We start from the raw sequence: 21,634 nt of genomic DNA, 5'->3' as shown, positions 1-21,634 counted from the left end.
GAAATACAACCTTGAGGAATGGTTGTGTGCTACTGATAATGTGCTTAGCACTACCCTATATGCTATTCAAGATTTGTTTACCCTCTTTTGCTAATTTGATGATTAAGTCAATCAACATGTAAGTGTCTGTTATGTGACAGGTGCAGGACACATAAAAATGAATAAGAAACATCTCCCAAATTTGATAAACGTTAGTTCACAGGGAAAATATGTAGATCATTTCAATGTACTCAATGATATATAACTTTTCAATATACTGAAAAGGTATCATTTCAATATAATATATTAAGAGTTGTGTCAAGGGGAGGGGTGATAATAAAAATATTAACAACTAATAATAAGGCTTGTGCTTTGTTAACAACCGATACGGTACAAACATTGACCAATCAGCCATACAGTTGCTACAAGGTCCCGGGCACCACTTGCTGTGCTAAGAGTTATTTAGTTGGTTGATCATGAAGTCATGGCAGGATATATAGGTGGGAAAGCTTCAGTGAATACTGAGAAATCAAAAAGGTTACAGACAGCCAAGAAGCATGATCAGATCTGTACGCCTAAAGGACCACTTTGGTGGCCAAGTAAAGGGCAGAAGGAGAGGAGACACACTAAAGACTAGCGAGAGTAGAACCAACATTAGAGCATGTTCCTAGGTACAGTAATGAGAATGTGGAACAAGGATGACAGATAACCAAAAGGATCTTTCTTTGAACCTACATTTAAATTGTTATAGATCCCAGTTATAAATAAAATCTGGCCATATCATAATTAGTTTTACATAGGTGTCTATGTCCAACATAGTTTACTACATTATAGCATATAAATGGATAACACAGTCTTATTAATCAGATACATGGCTCTCTTCAGACCTAGATCTCTGAATGCAGGCCAAAACACACAGGAGGCTTGGTTTTCATTTGATTTAACTATTTCATCATTTATAGGACACATTTATCTTAAACTTTTATCAGTAGTATAGTATTCTGAAAGTAATTTACTTAAAGAAATAAAAGCTGTGACTTAGAAGAATCTAATTTTAAAACGAACCCTTGATATGTTATCAACCTGAGTTCCTTAGTTCAATTTCTATATAATTATGATAATCATTCTTCCCTAAATTAAAATCTAAGCTACTCGTACACCAAAGAAAAGCCTGCCTAACTTGGCCTTTAGTATTTATTATTGAGCAATCATTCTGGGACTATTTTGAGGGTACTTAAAGTCTATAAACTTAAATCCCAAACTAAATTTCAGCATATGGAAAAATTCAGAAGCAATAAAACTAGAATTGATAAGATGATAAATCGTGTCAGAAAGTTTAATACTTTAAGCAAAATAGGAAGAAAAAGAAACATGGTTAACTGTTACTGAATTCTCCACCTGAATATTCCATGGTCAACTTAAACACAACCCATTTGTAATGTTTTTTCCCCAAAATCATCTCTTCTTCTAGACTGTGATTCAATCCACCAGTCAATCAATCAGACATCAGGAGTTGCCCTAAACTCTTCCCTTTATTTAACCTTCCACATCCAGTTGGCAAACTGTTCTTTGGAAAATCTATTCTTTACTCTCTATCTCCACTGCTGCTGCCTTGAACAAGGCCCCCAGTATTTGTCTCTTTAACCATTTCAACTCCTCCTCTATGCTTGCACCATCCTAATCCATCCTGCATAATGCTAGCAGAATGAGCGTTCTATAAAGCTGATTTACTGTATTCCCTCTACAAAGATATCCCTCTGCTGACAAGATAAAACCCAAATCTATCCTGCAAAGCCCTAGTCCACCCATCCAGCTTTATCTCTTGTTGCCACTTTCACCCTACAGTCTATCTGAGCCACACAGAACTATTTGAAGAAGTTCAAACATGCCATTAAGGTTTTACAATTTCATATTTTTTGCTGATAAGCGAACAAAAATTTGGTAGGAAAGAAGAGACTGTCTCAGGCAAACTTCTATTCACCTTTTAAGATTTTGTCTAAGCATCACTCCTTCAAGAAGCCTTTCCCCACGCTCTGCCTCAATCTCAGGCAAAATCAAGTAGGATCAACCCCTCCTTCATCTGCACCAGGGTATCCAGTGCAGTCTTCTTTCACATCACCTCTAACACTCCAGCACTCATTCATTTATACAATTGTCTGTCCTCATTAGATGGAGAACTTCCTGGAGGACAGGAGCTATGACACTTATCTTTCTAGCTCTGTACTCAGTACTCTTCCTGGCACATAACTGGTGTTTCATAAGTTTTTGTGGCTTAGTGAGCAGATTTTTAAAGTACCATTCCTTACTTACCAAACTGAAATTGCTGGTTGTCCATGAGGCGAATAGATGCAGGAGCACATCTCTGTTTTAAAAAGAAAAAAAAAAAAAGTGATACAAATTTAATACGGTAAAGAAGCTAGACAGGTAGAAAATGAATGTCATCTTTCTGTATTTGAGATTAAGAGCTTAGTTCCTAAGGATACATACAGGAAAAAAAAATCTTAACTTTTTATACAGTTTTATGACAACAAATAAAACATCAGTGGCTTCTATAAAGTATCTGGAGAGGAGAAATCTATGTACATAATACATATATACATACACATGTTGCCAGATCTTTAATTTATCTGCAACAAAATCTGCTTAATGCCTAGCAAAGACCTGTGGAAATACCTAAAGGAAATATTAGGCCTCAAAGTAGATTATTTTAAAACAAAGTAGAAAACTTATAAACTAAAATCAATGCCTAGAGCATTATGCCACTGATGAACTATAATGTGTCACTGGGCTCATACTCTTTTAAAATGAGGAAGATGATGGTGGCATTTTTGTGGGCCAAAACACTTTAAAAATTTAACTGAGATGTCTTCATAGATAAGGACTTGTTCTTTCTTTTCATTCCTTCTCATAATCCATTTTAAACAGAAAAACTATCAGACGATGTGCAGAATTCTAAGATCTTTCAAGGTTACTTGTATGAAAACAGCAACAAAACTTGAAGCATAACATTATGTATCTAAAACATCTAAAACTGCACCTGTGTTATATTTATCTAGGCACACACTAAAAGCTGCAAGGAAAGAAAAATGAAGAAAGCAAATATTCAAATTAACTTTGTGATGCTACAACACTACCATACAAACACTAGCAAGGTTTAAGTTAGCTACAGTTTTTCCAAAGAATTTAAGTGAGCTTTACCCTAAATGGGATTTTTATATTCTATGCAACTTTTTAACATGGTTAAACTTCCACCAAGAAGCTGCTTTCAGACCACAAAATTTTGACTGTCATAAACTTTTTAAACATTTATCTTCTGAATAACATTTATCAATAAAATCTTTATCAACACAATGTTGAGATTTATGAAAATAGAATCATTCAAAAGAACAAAACTTATAAATATATACCTTAACTGTGTGTTATAACATTTTTGCTATTATGTGCTTTTAATTGAACAAATACTTAATTTTATAAAACCACTCGTAATACATACTTTATTTTACCCAACAAAATGACTGGTTAGATTCTTATTTTGAACACTGTATAATTTATTTCCTCATCTTTGATACTAAAGGTGAGATAATACAATCTATATTTTTAAAAAGCCATTGCCAAATCTGAAGAACAATATTAGGTAATTTATATACTTAACAATAACCTATTGCCTTACATTTTATAGAATCCTATTGTGTACAAGCTGTTTTCATATGTCTTTATTTAATATAAGAAACAACTTTGTCGGGGTAGCAGAACTGGTATTATCCCCATTTTACAGATGAGGATGTAAGAACCAGAGAGACTAAAAGACATGCCTGAGGTCAGATGACTGTAAAACAGTAAAGACAGAACTAGGACCAAGATATCCTGACAGCTAGATGAACGATATTTCAAATACGCCACACAGCCTCAAAAAAAATAAAAAAATTAAAAATCACAAAAGACACACACATACTTACACACACAGAGCTTTCAAGTCACATTTGAAACAAAAATTACATGAAAACCCTCTTACTTGCTATTTTGCAGTGTTATTAAAAGTATATTTATAAAATAAAATAAAAAATCTACAACCTGAGTACTTTCAAATCTTGGTATAAAGGTATCTTTGTAGTTGGGTTAACGCTTCTAAAAACATTACCAGTTTCCAAAATACTAAACGAAAATCAATTTTCCTGAAACATTTTTATTAAAACAGGCACATCAACTTCAAATAAAACAAATAAAGCCTGAGTAGACCAAGTTTCTTTTCCTCATAAAATAAACAGAATATCATATAACATATGTATTTATATGTTTGGGCTTAAGCACACCAGTACAATATGAGAAATAATTCAGAGCCATTCTGTCATTATTAGAAAAAAAACTTTTAAATTCCTACCAACAACTTGTAAATTCCATCTCTTACTGCCACTCAGATTCTACTTCACCTGTATCTATCTATAGCAGGTGTTATTAATGAAAACCTACATAGGCACACATATAACAGAAAATGGAAAAAAAGTATATTACATTTATAGTTAATTTCTAGTGGAATTCAATCTCTGAAACAACTAAAATACAATATGTAGGCCTTGATAAGATCTTAGTTTGAAAGACTATCCACAAAATACATTTTGGGGACAACTGGAATAACTGATTATAGAATGAATACTAGATGGCATTAAGAAATTACTGCTGGACTGACAGATATAGAGAACAAACTAGTGGTTATCAGCTGGAGTGGGGGGGGGATATAGGGGTGGAGAAGTGGGAGGTACAAACTATTGGGTGTAAGACAGGCTCAAGGATGTATTGTACAACACAGGGAATACAGCCAATATTTTGTAATTATAATTGGAAAGTAATCTTTAAAAATTGTATAAAAATTTGAAAATTAATTAAAAAAAGAAATACAGGGAAAAAAGTACTGATTTTCTTAGACATGATAATGATATTGTGGCTATAAAAAAGAACACCTTAATTTTCAGAGGATGTATACTGAAGTATTTGGAAGTCAAATGTTATAATGCAACTTAATTTCAAATGGTCAAGGAAAAATACACAAATATGTAAAACAAACAGCAAAAAGTTAGTAATTTTTGCATATACAAGATGAATATACAGGTGACCACTGTACTATTCTTTCTAAGTTTCTGTATGCTTAGAATTTTCAAATAAAAGTTGAAAAAATAAGTGAGAAACTTGCTTCAGGGCACTTGCTACATACAGCAACTGATATTCAATTATATTGAACATGATTTTAACTTGACAGCTGAGTTACATAAACTAGTCAGTCATCCACTGTTCCTATTTATACTGAGGCAGAGTTGATGATTACATACTAATACATCGAAAAAAGAATTAAAAGCTATAGAAACCTTTTTGTATCTAGATTATAAATATTAAATTCATTTTCAACACTGACTTTTAAAAATTATCAAAATAAAACCAACAGCTTTAGTAAGTCTCATGTTTTAATAGTGTCACATTTTTTAAAAAGTCAGTGAATGGAGTTTTTCAGTTATTGTCACAAGTAAATTCTCATAAGCAAAGCACAGCATCAAGATTGCTTTAGATTCTAGAGCAAATATTCTGTAAATCACTATGCATCATTCTAAAAATACAAAGGAGGAAAAGTTCCTTAGAATTTTAAATCAGAAGTCATGACACTTAATTAAATAGGAGTCCTTATAACCAAAAAACCAAAATAATATTACTATTCTTAAAAAACAACATTCAAACTAGGTTACTATACTTACAGTTAAGATCAGGTTATATTTTAATGCTATAAAACTACCTTGGTAAGTTAAAAAAATTCAAAATAACTCCTTTAAAAGTTAAAGACATCACAAATTCTGAGAATTTGAGCACTAAATTCAATCCCATGCTATACAATTATGCTCTGCTAGAGTATTCCATAGATGAGGAAAGGGGAAAAGGGTCCTTGAGATAAAGTGACCCCTGGTGGTATGTGATCAGAACTAACCTGAGAGGGGATATTTTTACCTAGAAATTTTAATGGGTTAATGATACATTCAGGGTATTTAAGGAACACTCAAACAAAAATTGCTTACTTGAAGTGGAGTTAATGAAATAACTGATTTTGTTTTTATTATGATAAATGCACTCTGACTAAAATCGCTCAGGTCACCTGCTTATACTTTATACTTTAGTAAATAGTCTAAAAAAATCATATGAGAAACTCATTATGGACTAATAAATAAATATCAGTATCTTTGTTTTATCTGAGCAAAGAAGAAATAAATAAACCAGTGACCTCAAAGCATGGGTATAAGATTGACTAAGTCAAATTGCTGCCAATTTCTTCCCTTTAATGACGCTACAACCAGGAATTTACTTGAATACATAACCTGAAAAATAAAAAACCACCACTCTAATTAGTCTTATTTACTTAGTAGAATTCTCGGCACTAACTTAAAAAGCAACCTCTTTCCCAATCTAACCATTTTCTCCAAAAAAAAATAGTCCCTATAAGAAACACATCAAAAGATTTCTGCAGAATTTGTTTTTATGGAACTAAGTCATATTGCTTTCTTGTCACAGGGAAAACCAGAACTCGCACTTCAGATGAGACACTTTGTTCGAGGAAGTATCTAAGTTTACTAGCTACTGGCGAAAGAAGTTCAATATTAACATGTTTCATATGTCTGCATGATTTCTTCTAGCTTCATAAGGATAAACTATAAAATATAAGCACTGAGTGGCAGTCCTATATCTCTGGTATCTTGGTTAAAAAATGAATAACCTTTGAATTGAAAAGGTTTGTTTCTTCAAGGAGTAAATCAAACTTTCAGTATAGACTCTGGAATGGCCCTAGTTCCTGAGCCTTAAAACTATTCTGGAGATAGTCTACTAACATACTGTATCAGAAGCTAATGCTTCAATATCAAACCCCTTGTACACGGCTATACAAAAATTTAAGCACAGAAAATTTTATCATGATATGCAGTATCTTTGGTGACTGTTAGAAGACAGAAACCATGTCTATTTAATTTACATAATATCAACTGCACTTTGTTGGATATAAAGTTAAAAGCATACTCTCCCACATAAAAAGCACAATAAAATAATTGATATTAATTTAATTAATAAATTAATTTTAAAAGTTCAAAAAAAGCATATGTAAAAGAAGAGAATTCTGTTAAATACAAATTTCTAGGTATAAAAGCTTAAAATGTAGACAGAATTAGTTTTTCCTCTAATAATAAATCAGAATTGACACCACAGATGAAATCATGCAATATTTAAGGCTACTGGTAAACTGGTTAATCCTATTAGAAAGGATATACTGGCTTACAGCCAGGAATCTACATTGTAAACAAGAACTTTTTTAGCAAGAGAATTATCTCTTGTTTTAAAGAATGAAACAAATACATAATACAGGGTAGATATTTCCCTCCGCTTATGTTAAGGGAAGGGGCAAAAGTTAATGCCAAACCGTCTCCTGGTCAAAATTGTACATTTTCAGTTTACATGTCTCATAACTGTCCTCAAGCTTGATACATTTTGCTGGATCACACAGTAAAGAATCCAATTAACCAAACATTTGGCTAGGTTATTCTCTCTGCTTCAGAGTGTGAAAAACATGACATCAAAAAATGATTTAAAATAACAATTCCATTTTCTATATGTAACAAATTATCTCCAAGAATTATCACTTAATATAAATAAGCTTTAAATGTTTTACAATATAAGTGCTAAACCTAACTCCTTTCAATTTATTTGAACCCCTACAGGATAAATCAAGTTGAAAACAGAACAATTCAGAATTGAGATATAACAGTCTAAATTGTCAGACATGAACTATGTATATCTTCCGAAATTATGGTCTAAACTCACTAGAAAAAAATACCCTATCAGTTTAAAATTGTTTAAAATAAAAGTGATGGTAGGTAGAAAGGGCCATCCCTTGTCAAAAGAAAAAGCTGCCTTTTAATCTGTAATTCTAAAAACCTAGTTCTGATACTGAGAAATACAGTTTTCAGAGGAATTTGTACTACAGACATACAGACAGTCTGTAGTACACATACAGACAGTCAATGTTTCCTCATAATGGAACAAATTGGTCCTCTCTCAATACCACAAGGCATAACTCCTAAGTTTTTATTGGCAAATGGTGGGGGAAGATCCCAAACTTTAAAAATTGCTTTTGAACTTGTTTCAACACTCCATGTTCCCTTCAACCCTTGTAAAAACATACTTGCCATTTTAAAACAAACAATAAAAGAGAAAAATAAAATATTATATCTGACACTGATATTCTGATTAAAAAACACAATTTTCCCCCCTCTTGAGAGGCTACAGTAGGAAATCTAGTCTCTGAGAAAATCTTAAAAGCCACTTACCCATCTACTGAGTAAAGCTGGAGATTCTACTGGACTGCCACTTATGAGATAGAATCACATTAATCTTCCACTAAATCTTCCTTTCTAGCTCCTCACAAGGCAGTGAAGTACTGAAAGAGGACAATTCCTCACATGGACAAAGATCAGATGAGTGACCTTAGTAGAATCCTTCTGCTGCCAGTATAAAGTTGCTTTATTTATTTCCTTCAGTAAGAATAGTGATAAAAATATACACAGAGCCCACTTAGCTATCTGTGAACAATCATGTCCGCTCCTTTCCAAAAGATACTCATCCAAAAGCAACTTGAGTCTGAAAATAGTGCAAAAATGGAGGTGCTATGAAATGACAGTGAGGAATTACAAGCAGCCAACTCATTACTCAATCAAGAATTTGGCATAATCGTAAACCATGTACCATCTATTTTAATGGATCTTAATTTTCTTGCTATCAAATGAAATTCCAAATCACAAATTGAACAATGACTGGTGCCAAAACCTGATAATTTTCTAAATTTTTCTGCTTGAGAATACTGTTATAAAGCAGGGCAGCATATACAGTACCATTCTTGACACATGAGATTTGTATACTCTATAAACTAATATATAAATGTCCCTAAACATAATACATTTACCCATTTCCAGGAAAGGGAATGCCCCTCTATATGTGAAGTATAACAAGAGTAAAAAATGCAGGTTCCCCAAACAGTGGAATATTTCCAAATCCCAGTAACTATTCTTAGCAACTGTTTCATTCGTAAGAGCAACATTTGAGAATGAAATATTATCTATCTAGACTTTTCAATCAGTTTCAAGTAAGGCAAGCTTTCCAGTTACATGGTATTTATGTCTCTAAAAATTATCTATTACTAATTACAGAGAACCAAATTATTAAAGCTATAGATTAGAAAGGAGCTTTCTTTTTGACCTGGTTTTTAACCACAGGGTGGCACTTTCTATCAATCATCACCTTTATTTATCCCAAGATATATATATTCAATATAGTTTTGTGTAGTGAATTTAGATTATGGTCATATTGTAAATATCCAAATAATTAAAAAAAAACAAACTTTTATTGACTTATGCAAAGATGAAGAAAAATGTTACCACCTGCCTTTCATTATCACAAGTAGCTCTTATCTGTTACTTTCTATCAGGAGCATATTAAATTGTAACAAAAACTGCATCAAATTGCACCAACTATTTATGTTTAAATTCAATATTTCCAATTTTAGTGAAATTATAAATTTAGGATTTTGACATATTTGTACACCATTTCTCATTAATGAAACCTAAGACAGATTTACATGTGAGTATTTTTAATGCGGAAAAGCAGATGGAGCACTCAGGAAAGAATAAAATATGTCTACTTCTATTCCAAAGATCATATAACAACACTTTTTAACAAGTCTACTAAATCTGTGTTCAACAGAGTGGAGGTATTGTGAAGGGGCAGATTTGACCAACATAGACTGAGTGTGTACTCATTAAGATCTTTTGTTAAAAATACATACAAATCAGACTAGTTTTATAAATTCTATAATTATTTTAAAAATCTAATTTGGGGGCTTCCCTGGTGGCGCAGTGGTTGAGAATCTGCCTGCCAATGCAGGGGACACGGGTTCAAGCCCTGGTTTGGGAAGATCCCACATGCCGTGGAGCAACTAGGCCCATGAGCCACAATTACTGAGCCTGCGCGTCTGGAGCCTGTGCTCCACAACAAGAGAGGCCGCGATAGTGAGAGGCCTGCGCACCGCAATGAAGAGTGGCCCCCACTTGTCGCAACTAGAGAAAGCCCTTGCACAGAAATGAAGACCCAACACAGCCAAAAATAAATAAATAAATAAATTTTTAAAAAAATCTAATTTGGCATTCATGTTTATTTTGCCATAAAAAAATGGAGGCAATCATGGTCAACTAAAAACATGTCATTCAAAACTTGAACAAGAGGGACAATATAAACTGTATCTTTAATAATAAAGCTTTTCTTGGAGGGGATATAGTCAAGCTTGACAAAGATGAAAAGTAAATAAAAATAAAATACTTAACACAAAGAATGAACTACAATACAAAGTGAAAACACTAGAATAAAAAAATATATCATTAAGGAAGATTTGAAATTAATCAGAAAATATAATCTATTTATGGAAAATATTTGGTTTTATTTTGATTTTTAATTGATGACTTTACAGTTATTTTCTTAAAAAGAACAAAAAAACCTAGTTTCCCATTCTTCTAGGAATGAATTCACCGGCAAAACCATAAGGCTCTTCAAGTACTTCTTTTGTTTTTTAATACCTGAGGTATCTTAAATTCGAAGTTACTTCCTTGGCCTTTAAGTGATGGAAGGGTTTAGCAACAAGTTATCAGAACACACGTGAACTTTACCGCTCGGTGCCCAAATATTTACATCTAAAACTTATCTCCACTCCTTTACTCAATAATTCTACTTTTAAATATTACTGCCATCTCGTTATATTAGCAAACATAGCATAATACTAGCTCCTTAACCGTAACATAATATCCTCAAAGTTCAAGTGAATTAGGAGCTCTTAAGGATTTCAACAACATTCACTTCTGCGTTAACACCACCAAAGTAACCTGCCACAAGTTCAAGAATGTTCATTCCAGGACTATACGTCTTTTAAAACTCTCCCTTTACCTAGGAGTAAGACAACCAAGATTAAGGAGCCTATGGCTAAATCTCTAATGATAAGTAACTGAAGCTACTTGGAAATTATAAAAATTACCCTCCTCAACTGTTAGATTAGGTGATCATATAGTTGGACTTTTTAAAAGTGAGAAACTGTAAGAAAGAATGAGTGTCTCAGAAGGCAAGACTGAGTGTATGGAATAAAGAGCACTGGAAATGGTAAATATGTGGGTAAATATAACATTTTTTTTTACTCATTTTATATTTTTTTAAAACATTAATAGTGGTTTGGTTCTCTTGGAATGGTATGAAGATAAGACTCAGTACCTTACAAAGACCACAATGAACACGGAGTACTTGCTAGATAACACTCTTTTTCCTTATCGGATCCTCCCTCCACCCTATTCTGAATACCCAGAAGCTGATCTATATGGGTCACATCAGAAAGCTCCCTTGCACTCAAGATTCAAATTGGGTATAGCTGATGAGAAGTATTAAAGAACTCTGAGTTTGGAGAAAGCAAGAAGAGAGAGACTGGAGTATATTCCCTTGACTTCCTCCCTGATGGGAAATGTTGAAATAAGAATTTTTTCACAAACCATTATAATTCGAACAATGAACCAAATGTCTAAAGAAACCCAAGAATTCCCACATTGATACACATAACTAACACAGAAATAAAATTACTTGGCATTATTTAGTCTTTTTAAAACCCTTGACAATATATCCCTTTTTTTAAAGAAGGGGAAAGTGGGAATTCTTCTTAGCTTATATCTAAATATCTTGTATTATGTTACACTATATTATATTACTTAATTTAACATATAGCTGAGGAAATATTAAAAAACAAGTAAGGCCTAGTAGCAGCACATTCTAAGAATTGATAAAGTTTGATTACTTATATTTAATTTCTGTATTTTGGGGCCACTGATATTCAGCCAATTATTTTAATTTCAATAAATATCTTAAGAAAAATGCAATATTACTGCAATTAATCACAAAATATCTTACCCAAAAATAACTTAAGAAAACATTCAATAAAAGGCAGAGACATTTGAAGCCATCAACTCAGGTACATACCTTACCTTGTCTTAAAATTGTACAGCATTCTTTAAACCAAGAAATAGGTGTATAATTACTCAAAGAAATAGCAACTGAACTTAAAGGGATGATTTTACAACATTACCTTTTCATATAGAACTGGGTAAAAATCACAAATATAACACAACTAAATATGAAGACTATATGTGACATATCAAAATCAATTATGCAGCAGAATTTTAAAAATATATATGGGTGGGTTTTTGTTTTTGTTTTTACCTGTTTTGCAATTTCTCTTAAACAGGCTACTCCTCGTTCAAAATTAGGGAAAGCTACTGAGCCATACTTTTGGTATTCAGGGATTGGTCTGATTTTTATTGTAGCTTCTGTTATCACACCAAGAGTTCCTGAAAAAGAAGGGGGAATAATCCAATATATCACATGCCAATTTTCTAAATCATATTTAAATCTACTTTATCTATTTATTCTACTAATTTATTCTATTAATCATATTTAAATCTATTTAATCTCTTCTATGTGGGGAATAATGGCTACTCAAGTCCTTCTAGAAAAACATCTAAGCAAATTTTATAATTTCTAAAAAAAGTTTTTGGAATACATTTTTCTTAGTTATGTATAAATATTTTAAAACATTTTTAAGGTAACCTTTCTCCAAAGAGGTTAATTTTAAATAGTTTTTAAAGTATTACAACTTATTAAAATTTAAATCTGAAAAACAACAGGTTTTTATATCTCATATGCATTCAAACAAAAGTATATTTTGATAGTTGAACCTATTTTTACTATGACAACAATTTATTGGGGCAAAAAGAATCTAATTTTCTATGAGAATTTAAGTTGACAGAAGAAATTAGAGAGACTATTACACTTTGCCTTTTTTCCTAAGAATTCACACGAAGAAAAGACAAAGGCAATATTAAGATGCCCTTGGAAGAAAAAAGAAAACAGATATTTCAGAGACAAAATAGTTACAAATAGCTAGCAGAAAAGGACCATCAATGAAACAAATATCCTTTTCTTTATTACATGGAGGAGTAGTGGAGGACAAATCACAGAGGAAAAATGCAAGTTAAATATAACTACATGATCTAAATAGCTATGCTAAAATATTTGAAGAGACATGGTTAAAAATAATTGTATTCAAAAAGCCAAGCTTTCAAAATCAGTGCTTTCTAATGTACAAATGATATGAATTATTATTAATACTATTAAGTAAATTTTCTGAGAATCATGAAAAAAAGAACAAAAGGGAAATCCGAAATTATAGAACTTAATTACAACACTAGAAATAAGTTAAAAGTATCACAAAAATCAATGCTTCCAATAAATTTATAATATACCTAAAATAAAATGTTAATACATAATACTGTAGAAGATTAAAAACTACGAGTCCACAAAGAGTAAACTACATTATATCACAATGTTTGTCACATATACAAATGATTTCCTACTTAGATAGCAAATACAACCCTATTATGATTTGTAAAATCACAAAAGCTCTGCAAAGTTGGCCTGACTAATATTTGAATAAAAAGATAGATATGTCTTGTACATTTTAAAAGATAGTAAGAGTGACTAGACTTTCTCTTTTATTTTAGCATCTTTATTGAGATACAATTCACAGACCATAAAATTCACCCATTTAAAATGTAAAATTCAATGGTTTTAAACTATTTACAGATATATGCAACTATCACTACAATCTAAGTTTACAACATTTTCATCACCCCCCAAAAATAAATCCCATACCCATTTTCCCCACACACACCTCAGCCCTAGACAAACACCAGTATACTTTGTCTCTAGGAATTTGCCTATTGAGCATTTCATATAAATAGAATCTTACAATATGTGGCCTTTTTGTGACTGACTACTTTCACTTAAATGTTTTCAAGGTTCATCCATGTTGTAGCATGTACTAAGTACTTCATTCCTTTTAATTGCTGAATATTATTCTATTGTATGGTATGGACATTTGGGTTTCTACTTTTTTTTTTTTTTTTAAACTCGATTACCAGCTTGTTATAAAAGGAAACAACTCAGGAACAATCAAACAGAAGAGATGCCCAGAACAAAGTATGGGAGAAATGGTGCAGAGTTCCCATGCCCTCTCCAGATACACCACCCTCCCAGCACCTCCATGTGGTTACCAACCCAGTAGTCCTCTGAAACTCTTAATTTAGGGATTTTTATGTAGGCTTCATTACACAGCCATGATGACTAAACCACTGATCATGGGCGACTAATTCCACTTCCAGCTGCTCCTCTCCTCTCCTTTCCTCTCCCCTCCCCTCCCTAGAGGTCAGGGGGTGAGGCTGAAAGTTCCACAGGTTTCCATATTTTGGCTACTATGAATAATACTACTACAAATATAGGTGTACAAGTTTGTATATATGTTTTCCTTTCTCTTGGATAGATACATGAAGACTTTCTTAATTTCAGAAAAACCTTTGACCCTATTCCATGTAACACTCTACCTCAGCTACCTTTCCTGAGACTAAGTTCTAGGCAAGTGCAGCTAAGAGGTGAGGAGAGGCTCACTTCTTGCACCCAGCCTAAATTGGTGAGACAGAGGCTCTACTTTGAGTGACGCACTAAGTCTATGGTCCCAACCCTTTGCCCTGGCTTGTAAAGGGCTGGTATCTTGCCAGGAGAAGCAAACCAAGATCTACTTTCCTTCCTCCTTCTCCCCAGCACTTAGTTTCTAAAGTAAGGGTGTCCTCAGAGAAAAACATGCCACTGTCCCCACACCCACCTCCACAGCCTTAGCTCAGAGATTTTGCCATCAAACAGCTCCCAATCTTTTTTTCGAAGATTATTTGCAACAGAGCATGAAGAAGTTCAAGAAGTTCAAGAAGTTTCAAGAATACTCTTGAAAACAGTGGAGGATGTGGTAAAAGGTAATTGGGAAGACATAGGTAAATTTACTGGAGATATAGGCAAAATTGCAGGCCAGCTGTTTGCGTGGTAGAAACCTGGGGATACTGGAAGTCCTAGGTACAGCGATCAGGCAAGAGAAAAAAATAAAAGGCATAAAAACTGGAAAGGAAGAAGTAAAACTGTCTCTATTTGTAGACGACATGATTTTATATACGGTTGGCTATACTATGCCATTTTACATAAGAGATAAACATCTGCAAATTCTGGTATCTGCAGGGGTTTCTGGAAGCAATCCCCTGCAGATACTGAGGAACAACTATAGAGAAAACCCTAGAGTCAACCAAAAAACTATTCAAACTAATCAGCAAATTCAGTACAGTTGCAGGACACAAAATTAACATACAAAAATCAGAAGCGTTTCTACACATTAACAGTGAATTTTCTGAAAGAGAGATAAAGAAATTGATCCCATTTACAAGAACATCAAAAGCAATAAAATACTTAGGAATAAGTTTAGCCAGGGAGGTAAAAGATCTCTACTCTGAAAACTAAGACACTGATGAAAAAAAAAAAAAATTGAAGACACAAGTAAATGGAAAGGTATCCTGTGTTCATTCATGGGTTGAAAAACTTAGTATTGTTAAAATGTCAGTACTACCAAAAGACATCTATAGACTCAATGCAATTCCCATCAAGATTCCAATGGCATTTTTTACAGAAAAAAAAAAAAAAAAAAAAACACTCCTAAAACTTATATGGAACCACAAAAGACTCCAAATAGCCAAAGAAATCCTGAGAAAGAAAAACAAAGCAGGAGGCATCACACTTACTGATTTCAAGCTATACTCTAAAGCTATAGTAGTTAAAAGAGTATGGTACTGGAATAAAAACAAACAGATCAATGGAACAGAATCAAGAGCCCAGAAATAAACCCAAGCATATACAGTCATATAATATTTGACAAAGGAGCTGATAGTACTCAAAGGAGAAAACACAGTCTCTTTAATAAATGGTGCTGGGAAAACTGGACATTGACATGCGAAAGAATGAAACCTGACCCCTATCTTACACCACTCAAAAAAATTAACTCAAATGTTTAAAGGCTTGTATGTAATATCTGAAACCATGAAGCTCCCCGAAGAAAACATAGGGGAAAAGTTCTCTGGCATATGTATTGGTAATGATTTTTTGGAAATCACACCTAAAGCACAAGCAACAAAATAAAAAACAAATAAGTGGGACTACATCAAACTAAAAAGATTCTTTCTGCACAGCAAAAGAAACCGTAAACAAAGTGAAAAGACAACCTACAGAATTGGAAAAAATATATGCAAACTATTTATCTGATAAGAAGTTAATATCTAAAATATATAAAGAACTCATACAACTCAATAGCAAAAAACAAATAATTCAATTAAAAAAACAGGCAAAGGACCTGAATAGACATTTTTCCAAAGAAGATATACAAATGGCCAACAGGTACATGGAAAGATGTTCAACATCACTAGTCATTCGGGGAAGGCAAATTGAAACCACAAAGAGATATCACCTCACACCTTCCAGAATGGCCATTATCAAAAAGATAAGAAATAACAAACGCTGGCATGGATATGGAGAAAAGGGAACCCTTGTGCACTGTTGGTAGGATTATAAATCGGTGCAGCCACTATGGAAAACAGTATGAAGGTTCCTAAAAAAATTAAACATGGAACTACCATATGATCCAGCAATTCCACTTCTGGGAATACATCTGAAAGAAACAAAAACACTAACTCAAAAAGATATTTGCACCCCCCATGTTCATAGCAGCATTATTTACAATAGCCAACTACAGAAACAACCTAAGTGTTCATCGATGAATGAATGGATAAAGAAGTTGTGGTATATATATACAATGAAGTATTATTCAGGCATAAAAAAAAATGAGGAAAAAAATGAGGAAAAAATGTCACCCACCATTTGTGACAAGATGGATAGACCTTGAAGGCATTATGTAAGTTAAATAAGTCAGATAGAGGAAGACAAGTATTACATGATTTCACTTTTATGTGGAATCTAATAAAAATGAACAAGCAATAAAAATACACCAAACTCACAGAAAAAGACATCAGATTTGTGGTTACCAAAGGCAGAGGGTAGGGGGAGGAAGGTGGTCAAAAGGTACAAACTTTCAGTGATAAGATAAATAAGTATCAGGGATGTAATGTACAACATGATGACTACTGTTAACACTGCTGTATGATATACAAGAAAGTTGTTAAGAGAGTAGATCCTCAGAGTTCTCATCACAAGAAGAAATTTTTTTTCATTTTTTTTTTTTATTGTATCTATATGAGATGATGGATGTTAACTAAACACATTGTGGTAATCATCTCACAATATATGTAAATCAAACCATCATGCTGTACACCTTAAACTTATACAGGGATGTATGTCAATTATTGCTCAATAAAACTAGGGTAGGGGGGAACAGTGGGGAGGACCCCTCTTAAGCTCACAAAAAATCTCAAACAATAACCCTAGGAACTATCCTTTCTAAGGGATACATTTTAAACAGGTGAATTTTAGGATATGTAAATTATATCTCAATAAAATAAAGGAAACTTCAGAGTTATCTTCTTAAACAAGGAGCTATGAGCCATACATTTTAGAAATAGGGGTATTGTTAGAAACAGGTATCTTAGGCTACAGAAAGAGTCTAAAAGAACTCTGAACCTTTGCCAGAAAGAGGCATAAGGCTGACAGACTATGCTGCCTTCTCATCCACCAACACAGAATTATCTATTGCACCTATTCTTTCTTACCAAGACAAGTAGTATCACTTTAATTTTTAAAGTTGCTAATTCTTCTGCCACTATACTGACACCATCCCTAAGCTTATTTGTAATTTTTTTCTTCTCTTTTCAACATTTTTCGAAGCTCCTCGTAGTCTTAGAGTTAACACCTCATGCTGAAAGTTGTTTCTACAAACAAACTGAAATTTGTCAGGCATAAGCTCCTAAAGGCATGAATCATCTTTTCTATTTATTCTAATCTCTCTGCAGATTACAGAAAACTTTAATAAATACTTGTTTAAACTCAAAAGTCACCAGGTTGAAATTCATTAAGGAAAAGAAAGTTGGGGGGTGGGGGTGGGAGGGAGGTCCAAGAGGGAGGGGATACATGTATACATATAGCTGATTCACTTCATTGTAGAGCAGAAACTAACACAACACTGTAAAGCAATTTTTCTCCAATAAAAAAGTAAATAAATAAATAAACTCAAGTGGGAAAACTGTGAAAAGAGAAGAAGGTTAGTATAAGCCTTGATTTTAGACAGGAAAATTTCTCGATTTAAAATTAAACTCCAGGGACTTCCCTGGTGGCGCAGTGGTTAAGAATCTGCCTGCCAAGGCAGGGGACAAGGATTCGAGCCCTGGTCCAGGAAGATCCCACATGCCACGAAGCCAACTAAGCCCGTGCACCCCAAATACTGAGCCTGTGCTCTAGAGCCCACAAGCCACAACTACTGAGCCCGTGTGCCACAACTACTGAAGCCTGTGTGCCTAGAGCCCATGCTTCACAACAAGAGAAGCCACCACAAGGAGAAGCCCGCCCACCACAACGAAGAGTAGCCCCCACTCATCGCAACTAGAGAAAGCCCACGCGCAGCAAGGAAGAACCAATGCAGCCAAAAATAAATAAGTAAATTTTGAAAAAATTTTTAAAAAAAAATGAATCTTTAAACAAAATAAAATAAAAAATAAATAAAATTAAACTCCAAGTTCCTGACTTTTTCTGAAATATTTCTTTACATCTCAGAAATAAAGCCATTTGAAAATATTTCTATAAATTACCGCATATAATATAACCTAAATATAATCCAAAGAAAAAATTAGAAACCATTTAAAAGCCAGTCAATGAGGGTCTGCTTAAATAGAACAGAGTACATACCAATGGAATATCAGGTAGCTGCCAAAAAAGAATGAAGTGGTTCTAAATGTGATGATTTGAAGTGAGTGTTATAAAATTAAGTATAAATCAAAGAGTAGTAAACTCCCATTTGTGTTTTTAAAAACACATACATATATGCTTATAAACCAGCAAAAGTGTTTACTCTGGGCAAGGGAGATGCCTAAAAGACAGGGATAGAAGGCAGATTTTTCCCTATACATCTTTTGTACCTTTTGAATTTTGTACATTTATATACCTATTTTAACTTTGTACATGTAATTACTTACTCAAAAAGTTTATTTTAAAATATATGTGTATAAAACATTGGCAAACTTTCCTTAAAATTCTAATTCTACACCCAAATTCTAAGGTACTAGTAAGAAGTGACCATGCCTTAAATTTCTGTACACCCATATTGCCTCATACATATAGCAGGCATTCTAAAGTGGTAAAACCCACCATAACACTATAAGTAAGGTTAAAAAATAAAAATTAGTAAAATCAGACTTTGCATTGTTGCAAGGTTAATGAAATGACCAAGGCAAGTCTGTGCAACTATCCAGCTATGAGTTCTGCAGCAGGGGTTAGGGGTTGGGGGTGTCTGCACTGTAAAAGGAAACTCCATCCAAGTCCCAAATGCAGTCTGGCACAAGGCAGTTCTTCCATCCAGACTTATATTCAAATTCATCCAATCATAAATGTTTACATCTAAATTCACTTCATTGAAAGGCTCACTTCCGTTGGGCTTTATTATATTTATTGATTCTTTTGCTCTGGGAACTTTATGTCAGTGGAGTGATATAAAACTACTTAGATTACTTATCACTTGATTATATGCACATTATACCAATATTTTATATCCAGTTTATATAATTGTTTGTAAACAACTCCATGGCAATGTGACATCATAGAGGCTTATATGTCATTCACTTTTCTTTCCGTTTCATTAAAAATATGTTGCTGTAAATTTTAGAATTTTCTGTTTTATAATTTCAAATATAGTGTTCTTAAGAAAACTGAAAGCTTCAACTACTAGCTAATACAAAATGCAAGTATTTCCTTGACATACATAAACTCTTTCATAATTTGAAAATATATGTTCAGGTGACCTCAGGACTGAGAAGAAAGGTAATCATTTGATTCTGAATCCTCCCTCTCCCTCTACCCCCCTCCCCCCAAACATGAAAATCAACAAGGAAAACAAATAAAACCACACAGGACATACACTTTAGTATTAAAAGGAGATAAGAAAACACTATGACTTTCTAATTACCCATAAGTACAGATAAAAAGAAAAAACTCCAACAGACCTTCTACAGCCTTCCAGCTGCTACAAGTTTATAAGGGCAGAAAGTGAGTAAGGCGGGGTTTAAAAGACTCCCTAGGAAAGAGTAGAGGGTAGCAGAGGACTAAAAGTAAGCAAAGACAAAATCAACCCCAGAAAGCAAAAGTGCAACAATAAACTCCAAATACTGTGTAAGACTTGGTAATCCATAACCCTGGCTATGAGGAGGGGTTTGAAAATGGAAGGAACCAGAAATGACACCCTTGGAGAAGTAAGGGAAGTATCTTCAAAGAAGCATCAAATTAGAGGAGTGTGGTACTCCTTGGAGACAAGGCAGTGGAGGGGAAGAATAAAATTAGGAGGAAAATTAAAGATCTGATAGAAATGAAAGAGAAACAGGACATGCCATGGCTTCTCCCACCAAAAACACCACCATCTATAAAGCAAATAGCACAAAAGAGGGTAGAAGTGACAGAAAAGAACACTCTCAAACTAGGAACCCTTTCCAAGTAATAAACAGGAACAGAAAAAAGCAGACCAAATCCATACAAAACTACTGCAAAACATCAGAAAATGGAAATAATAGCTTTTCTGCTGATGAAAAGTATCCCCCACAAAACCAACCATGATCCTGAAGTAAACTGTAAAAACAACATTTCAAACTCAATTAAATACTGTCAAACAAGCATTTGGGGATATGAAAAAATAGCTGAATTAGAAATATAAACACTAAAAACATAAATGGACAAAAAACAAGATAAAATTAAATAAAAGATGACCAAACTCAGGGAAGAAATAGAACAACAGAACATAAAAAAAATGAAGGCTGGGTTACAAGTATCCAAAGGAGAAGAGAGAATAGATTCAAATGAAAATTTAATACAGGGCATTGAAGAAAAGCAAGAAAATAACCAAGAGAATGAAAATAAAATAAAGAAGTTGAGAAAAAAAGAGAAATCATGGTTGAAATGGAAAATAAGCAAAGAAAGTCAGACAAATGTATAATTGGTGTCCCTGAAGAAGAAAAATCAAAACAGCAGGGGGAAGGGAATCCAAAACCCTAATATTTAACACTACAATCCAAAGAAAAGCTTTACAGAAATAAAAGAAGACCAGCATATACACAGAGAAAGGGTCCACTGGGTACCAGAGCAAAATGACCCACAACAATCAACTCTGAGTTGTAAAAGTAAACTTTAATGATAAAGAAAAAAAAATCCTCACTGCCTCCAGGCAAAAAGTCAAGAGAATTGGCATTAGATTTCTTTAAAACAACATACAAAACCAAAGCAACAGTGGAATAGTATTTTCAAAAAACAAGGAAAAAAAGTGTGACCCATGAATATTAAAGCCGCTCAAGCTGTCCTGCAGGTATCAAGGTCATAGAAAAATAGTTTAGAACATTCCAGAACTCATGGGATATACGAATGTGCCTTTCCTGAGGAATCTACTAAAGGATGAGCTTTATTTAACCAAAAGATGAAGTAAAACTACACAGAA

The 21,634-nt window shown here is 33.4% G+C and overlaps 1 protein-coding gene across 2 annotated transcripts in view; it reads right to left on the bottom strand.

Moving 5' to 3' along the window:
* Positions 1–21,634, bottom strand: part of AGPS (alkylglycerone phosphate synthase) — a 142,511-nt gene that overhangs the window by 50,043 nt on the left and 70,834 nt on the right. For both annotated transcript variants that reach the window (XM_059928160.1, XM_059928161.1), the window contains 2 exons: positions 12,295–12,422; positions 2,290–2,341 (listed from right to left, as the gene is read on the bottom strand). In XM_059928160.1, the coding sequence (XP_059784143.1) occupies positions 2,290–2,341; positions 12,295–12,422 (180 nt within the window). The remainder of the gene's footprint in view (positions 1–2,289; positions 2,342–12,294; positions 12,423–21,634) is intronic.

The sequence above is a fragment of the Balaenoptera ricei genome, chromosome 7 (genome assembly GCF_028023285.1).
Source record: "Balaenoptera ricei isolate mBalRic1 chromosome 7, mBalRic1.hap2, whole genome shotgun sequence".
Taxonomy (NCBI): domain Eukaryota; kingdom Metazoa; phylum Chordata; class Mammalia; order Artiodactyla; family Balaenopteridae; genus Balaenoptera; species Balaenoptera ricei.
Note: the sequence above shows the minus strand (reverse complement) of the source record. Positions and strands in the feature narration are given on the sequence as shown.